Here is a 6,000-nt window from a genome sequence, read left to right as displayed (position 1 = left end):
GAACATGGCAGAGCTGGGGGAATGGTTGGGCTTGGTGATCTTAGAGGGTGTTTTCAACCTAAACAATTCCATGATTCTACGTTTGGAGGTGTCATGGTGCCTGAGCATGGCTTGGAACTGCACATGAACACCTCCCTAACCCAGCTGGGGTCTCACGTTGCCCAGTTCCCAGCCTGGTGGGATTCCTGAGAGGGCAGGGGTGCAACACTGGTGCAGGAGAGCTGGGGCAGTTGGACACTGGAGAACAGGAGGAGCAGCTGCACTGGCCTACAGAAACCCTCTGAGATGTCTCCTGGTGGCTGCGTGAGGCCCCGTGATGCTTTGTGATGTCTCTGTGCTTTCCCACGTGAGTTTTGGCAGCTGGTGCCCGTCCATGCCCTCTTGCTGCACTCACCCCACTCTCATTGCAGTCTGTAGTGTTTGTCCAGCAGCTGGCAGCAGCTCCCAGGGACATCCCTGGGCAAGGCTTGGCCAATTGCCTGAGGAGCAGGATCTCCCTGGGGGATTCCTGCATCTCCAGTGTCTCTTTGGCACTGGGGAGATGGGACAGGATGGCATCCCTGCACACTGGGGACTGGCACTTGGTCCTCCCCAGCCCCATGGTGCCCTGGCTGGGAGGGCCAGGGTGAGGGATGGGTCTCTTGGGTGCTTGGAGCTGGCTGGGCAGTGAGGTTTGGGGAATGGCAGTGGGGCAGATGTTGGTGTATGGGCACTGGAACAGCCCAGCATGGCCAGGCTCAAAGTGGGGTCCTTAGTGCCCTGTGGCAAATTCATGTGTGCACACCCCTCTAGTGCTGCTGCTCATGCTGGTCCAAACCCCCCTTGCAGGTATTTAACCCCCTGGGGGGAGTGGGGAGACAAAGAAATGTTTTGCTGAAAACTTGCTCTCATTTTTCCTTGAGAAAGGAAAAAATTCCCAAACGTATTGTGGCTCCAGTTTGTTCCTCTGCCCATTCCCTGGGGCTGCAGGGAATGTCTAGGGCGGGGAGGGAAGAGGAACAGCTCTTGCTGTTCAAGATGATGCACATCATCTTGCTCAAAAGTAATTAAAGTCAGGGATAATTTTTCTGGAGGAGGGTGGAACCCTGGGAAGGCGACAGGAACGAGTCTGGGACTGAGCACATCAGAAGCTGCTTTTTATTGTGGCTGCTGAGCTAAATATATCCACAGAGGCACAGAGCAGTTCCCATGCGTCTGCTGCGTGGGGTGAGGGGTGCAGGGTGCTTGGCACTGCCTGTCCTGCCAAGGGTACCCTGTACCCCCAAACACATCCCAGAGCCCTCCTGGCCTTTGCTCCTGGGTGGGAGAGGATCAGAGACTCATGAAGGGCAGGTTTAGGTTGGATATCAGGAAAGGTTCTTCCCCAGAGGGTGCTGGGCACTGCCCAGGCTCCCCAGAGAATGGGCACAGCCCTGAGGCTGCCAGAGCTCCAGGAGTGTTTGGACAGCACTACCAGGGATGCCCAGGGTGGGATTTGGGGATGTGTGTGCAGGGCAGGGGTTGGGCTGGCTGATCCTGGTGGCTCCCTTCCAGCCCAGGAGATTCCTGATTCTGAGTCCCAGTGCACACAGCGGCTGCTCAGGTCTCGATGTGGCGTGCCAGGGATGTGGTTTGAAGGAATTAATAGCTGTGTTTATGGAGCACCCGGGGACGGGAGCTGTGCAGTCATTAGCACTAATGAGAGCTATCTGCATTGTGCTTGGCTCCAAACTCCTTTCTCCACGAGTCCCCTGGGAGCCCCCAGCTTCCTGCAGCCGGTGCATCACCACAGGCAGAGCTGTGCAGGGCTGTGTGTGCAGGGCTGCAGAGGAGCAGTGTGTGTGCAGCCCTGCACAGGAGCAGTGTGTGTGCAGCCCTGCACAGGAGCAGTGTGTGTGCAGCCCTGCACTGGAGCAGTGTGTGTGCAGGGCTGCACTGGAGCAGTGTCTGTGCAGGTCCAGCTGCTCTGCTCCCATTCCCAGGCAGGGGTGAGTGCAGTGGGTAGGATGTGATGGGTGGGTCCGGCTCAGCCTCGCCTGTCCCGGTCCCATCGGCGAGTCCAAGGCTGGGGACAGCTTTTGGGCTGGGTGGTGCTTTGCTTCAAACGGTGAGGACTGTCTTGTCTTGTCGTGGTTTTGCATTTTGCATTTCAAACCTTTGTAGCTGCGGTTTGATGTGTCTGTGTCGGAGCGAGTGGGGCTGTGCTGGCCTGGCTGCCCTGATTCTGCCAGGCTGGGGCTGGTCTGGTGCCACAGCCCCTGTCTGTGCCCAGCTCTGCCAGGGGCAGCGGGATGGATGAGCCAGTGCAGCCGTGAGGGGCTGGTGGGCCAGGGGCAGTTCTAGGTGCAGGCTCTGTGTGCCCAGCCCTACCTGTCACCTCATTCATGGAGGTGTCTGCTGGTGTTTCTGGGATGTGTCACCCTCTGTTCTCAGCTGCAGACACGTCAGGGTTATGGCTGGCTGTAGCAGCTGAAGCATCCCTGCCCTGTATGCTCTGTGCTACAGGCAGAGGTGCTGTCTGTCTCCTGCCTGTGTGAGCCACGTTTCCAGCAGGGGTTGTAGAATGTCCTGAGCTCAAAGGGACCCACGGTGTTCACTGGCTCCAGCTCCTGGTCCTGTGCAGGACACCCCAGCAATCCCACTCTGTGCCTGACAGCACTGTCCAAACCCTTCTGGAGCTCTGGCAGCCTCAGGGCCATTTCCTGGGGAGCCTGGGCAGTGCCCTCTGGGGGAAGAACCTTTTTCTAATACCCAGCCTAACCCTCCCCATGCCCAGCTCCAGCTGTAGCATTGGGTCCTGTCACTGTCACAGAGAGCAGAGATCAGAGCTGCTCCTTGTGAGGGAGCTGCAGACCTCGATAGATCTGACCTCAGGCTGCTTTTGTCCAGTCTGAACAAACCAAGTGACCTCAACTGCTTTTCATATGGTTCCTCGAGGCCCTTCACCATTTTTATGTCCCCCCTCTGGACACTCCCTGATACTTTTCTGTCCTTATGCTGTGGTGCCCCAAACTGCACCCAGCACTCGAGGTGAGGCTGCAGCAGTGCAGAGCAGTGGGGAGCAGTCCTTTCCCCCTGCTTGTGCTGGACTAGGCACACTCTAGGACATGGATGACAGGATGGGCTGTGCTCTCATCCTCAGGCCAGACTGGTGTCCCCCAAGCCTGTGCTGCACTCAGCCTGCTTCTCTTCCCACAGGATCCGTCCGCAGCTGCCCAAAGAGAAGATAGAGGGATGTCACATCTGCACCTCGGTGACACCTGGCGAGCCCCAGGTGCTGCTGGGCAAGGACAAGGCCTTCACCTATGACTTTGTCTTTGACCTGGACACGTGGCAGGAGAGGATCTACACGACGTGCATGGGGAAGCTCATCGAGGGCTGCTTCGAGGGCTACAATGCCACTGTGCTGGCCTACGGGCAGGTACGGGCTCTGCCCTCAGCCCTGGGCTCTCCAGGCATGCTGCAGAGGGCACCTGGGGGGGCTGAGGAAGGTGGGCGTGTGTGAGATCCTGGGTGTGGAGAGAACAGAGTTGTCCCTGGTTGGGCGAGAGCTGGGGCAGGGGTGGCCTTGGGTGGGACGGGGGTTGGCAGGGCTGGGAGTGTGGGAGCTGATGTGTCTCTGGGGATCACAGTAGCTCAGCAAGGGCATTTGGGGAGCCTAAAGTAGCAGAGGGAAAATGTGGGGTGCACTGGGCAGAGCTGAGCCGGGGAGGGCCCAGCCAGCTCCCCTCTGTCTCTGCACAGACTGGAGCAGGGAAGACCTACACCATGGGCACTGGCTTTGACATGAGCATCTCGGAGGAGGAGCAGGGCATCATCCCTCGGGCCATCAGCCACCTCTTCAGCGGCATCGAGGAGCGCAGGCGGGCAGCCCAGAGCCAGGGCCTGGCAGCACCCGAGTTCAAAGTCAGCGCCCAGTTCCTGGAGGTGGGTAATGGGAGGTCTGGGGGACGCCGTGGCCCTGCCCTGTCCTTGCCCCTGTGCCTTGGGCTCCTCCAGATCTCTTGGCTGGCTCCTGGCAGAGCTGGACCCTGGGACAGGCATGGCACTGGGGATGGGGCTGGTGCAGTGGGGACTGGAAGCACCTACGTGGCTACAAACTGGTGGAGGGAGCTCCCGCTGTGGGGATGGGCCTTATGGCTTGGTCCCCTGGGGATCCAGGGGCTCTGGGTTGTCTTACCCCTGTTTGAGGTCAAGGATAGCCTTGGCCAGAGTTCCCAGTGAAACAGGAGGAGAAGAAAATGCCACTCTTGGGGGGGTTGGGGAAGGACTGTGCTGTTTTCCATGTCCTTTGTTGCATCTCTGATCTTGAGAATGCATCCTGTCCTGCCTCTGCCCTGGCTTCTCCTGTTCAAAACCTCTTCTATTAACTGCTTCATTCCCTGGAGAAGTTTGTCCTGGGAAGCACATGGTCCTTGTGTGTTGGCAGCATTTTTCCTGGAGGTTGCTTCTGGGCTGAAAGAGCAAAGAGGTGCAAGTGGGAACTGTTTTAAGGTCCTAGTGAGAAAGCACAGGGGGTGCTGAGCAAAGCTGAGCTCCCAAGCAAGCTTCATCTGGTTGAGGTTGTGAGAGGAGATGGGCAGGGAGGGGCCCTGTGCTGTGATCTTGCCTCCTGGTGGCTTTGTTGGCCATCACATCTGGGTGTCTTCAGATGCTGATGGCTTGGAGAGGGCCCAAAGTCACTTCCACGCTGGAGAAATCCTTCCCAGTTATGTCTCCATCTGCAGAGCCCTTGCTAACTCTGTGGTGCTGTTGTGTCCTTCCATTCCCATCTCTTGGCCTATCCAAGCTCCTGTTCCCGCCCAACTGGGCTCAGTTTGTGGGGCTTCTCTTTAGGGATCCTTTCTGCTGGGGTGGAAAGGGGGACAGTTTCCTGCCTGTCCTGAAGTCCTACATGGCTAAAGCAGCACATGGCCACCTCAGGCACTGGTCACAAACCCTGCTGTCCTGGCAGGGGCACAGGACCTGTTCTGGCTGATCCCTGTCTTGTGACTTTGCTCCTGGGAGCAGGTTCTGGGAGCAGGTTTAAACCCTTGAGGAGCCTGGTGGCACCAGGGGCAGCCAGGGACGGATTAGTCTGATCCCTTCTGCTGGCCAGGAACCTGCAATCCTTGGGTGACCCAGCCCTCTGCACGGGCATGTGGTGCAAGAGGTGACATTGAATGGTGCAGCAGGGGGACAGATGGGCAGGGGTGTCCCTCCACCCCAGGCTGAGAGGGGCTGCAGAGTTAGGATATGGATGGAGTCAGCTCTGGGGCAGCTGGGCTTTCCTGCTTGTTCAGCACTCCCTGGTCTCCCTTATCCCCTTTCTACCTGACAGAGAGGACCTTGAGCTGTGATGGGAGTGAGGTTTCACTGGCTCCTGTGGCCAGGTGAACCAGGAAGGTCAGGGGGATGTCCTGGGCATCTGCTCAGTGGAGCTGCTCGTGTGCACCAGGAACTGGACAGGTTTGGGCAGCAGAAACCAACCCAAAGCTCAGAGCTTTGCATGGCAAGCTCTGGAGCAGCAGTCTGATGAGGAGTGGCTGAGGGAACTGGGGGGCTCAGCCTGGAGAAGAGGAGGCTCAGGGGGACATTCTTTCTCTCTACAACTTCCTGGCAGGAAGGTGGGGCCGGATGGGGGTCGAGCTCTGCTCCCAGGGGCAAGGAACAGGAAGAGAGGAAACAGCTTCAAGTTGTTCCAGTTGAGGTTTAGATAGGATATTAGGAAAAATTTCTTCCCTGAAGTTGTGGTCTGGCATTGGCACAGGCTGCCCAGGCACAGATGGAGTCACCATCCCTGGAAGTGGTCAGAAGATGTGTGGGTGTGGCATTTGGGGACACGGTTTAGTGGTGAACATGCCAGTGCTGGGGTAAATGGTTGGACTCAATGATCTTAGAGAGCTTTTCCAGTCTGAAGGATTCCATGATTCTGTGCTTGTGCCTCCTGTGGTACACATGCACACCCCCCAGCTGCCCTGCTCAGCCCTGCAGGCAGTGTGAGCACACACAGCTACGGGGGAGTGGCAGCAGGGTGCCAGA

General features: G+C 58.0%; 1 protein-coding gene across 1 annotated transcript in view; it reads left to right on the top strand.

The window, feature by feature from the left end:
- Positions 1 to 3,181: 3,181 nt before the first annotated feature.
- KIF21B (kinesin family member 21B) overlaps positions 3,182 to 6,000 on the top strand; it is a 34,767-nt gene continuing 31,948 nt past the window's right edge. Inside the window, exons 1-2 of the mRNA XM_039698544.1 lie at positions 3,182 to 3,400; positions 3,724 to 3,906. Of these exons, the coding sequence (XP_039554478.1) occupies positions 3,338 to 3,400; positions 3,724 to 3,906 (246 nt within the window). The 5' untranslated portion in view covers positions 3,182 to 3,337. The remainder of the gene's footprint in view (positions 3,401 to 3,723; positions 3,907 to 6,000) is intronic.

This window comes from Passer montanus, unplaced genomic scaffold (genome assembly GCF_014805655.1).
Source record: "Passer montanus isolate IOZ18808 unplaced genomic scaffold, ASM1480565v1 scaffold127, whole genome shotgun sequence".
Lineage (NCBI taxonomy): Eukaryota > Metazoa > Chordata > Aves > Passeriformes > Passeridae > Passer > Passer montanus.
Note: the sequence above shows the minus strand (reverse complement) of the source record. Positions and strands in the feature narration are given on the sequence as shown.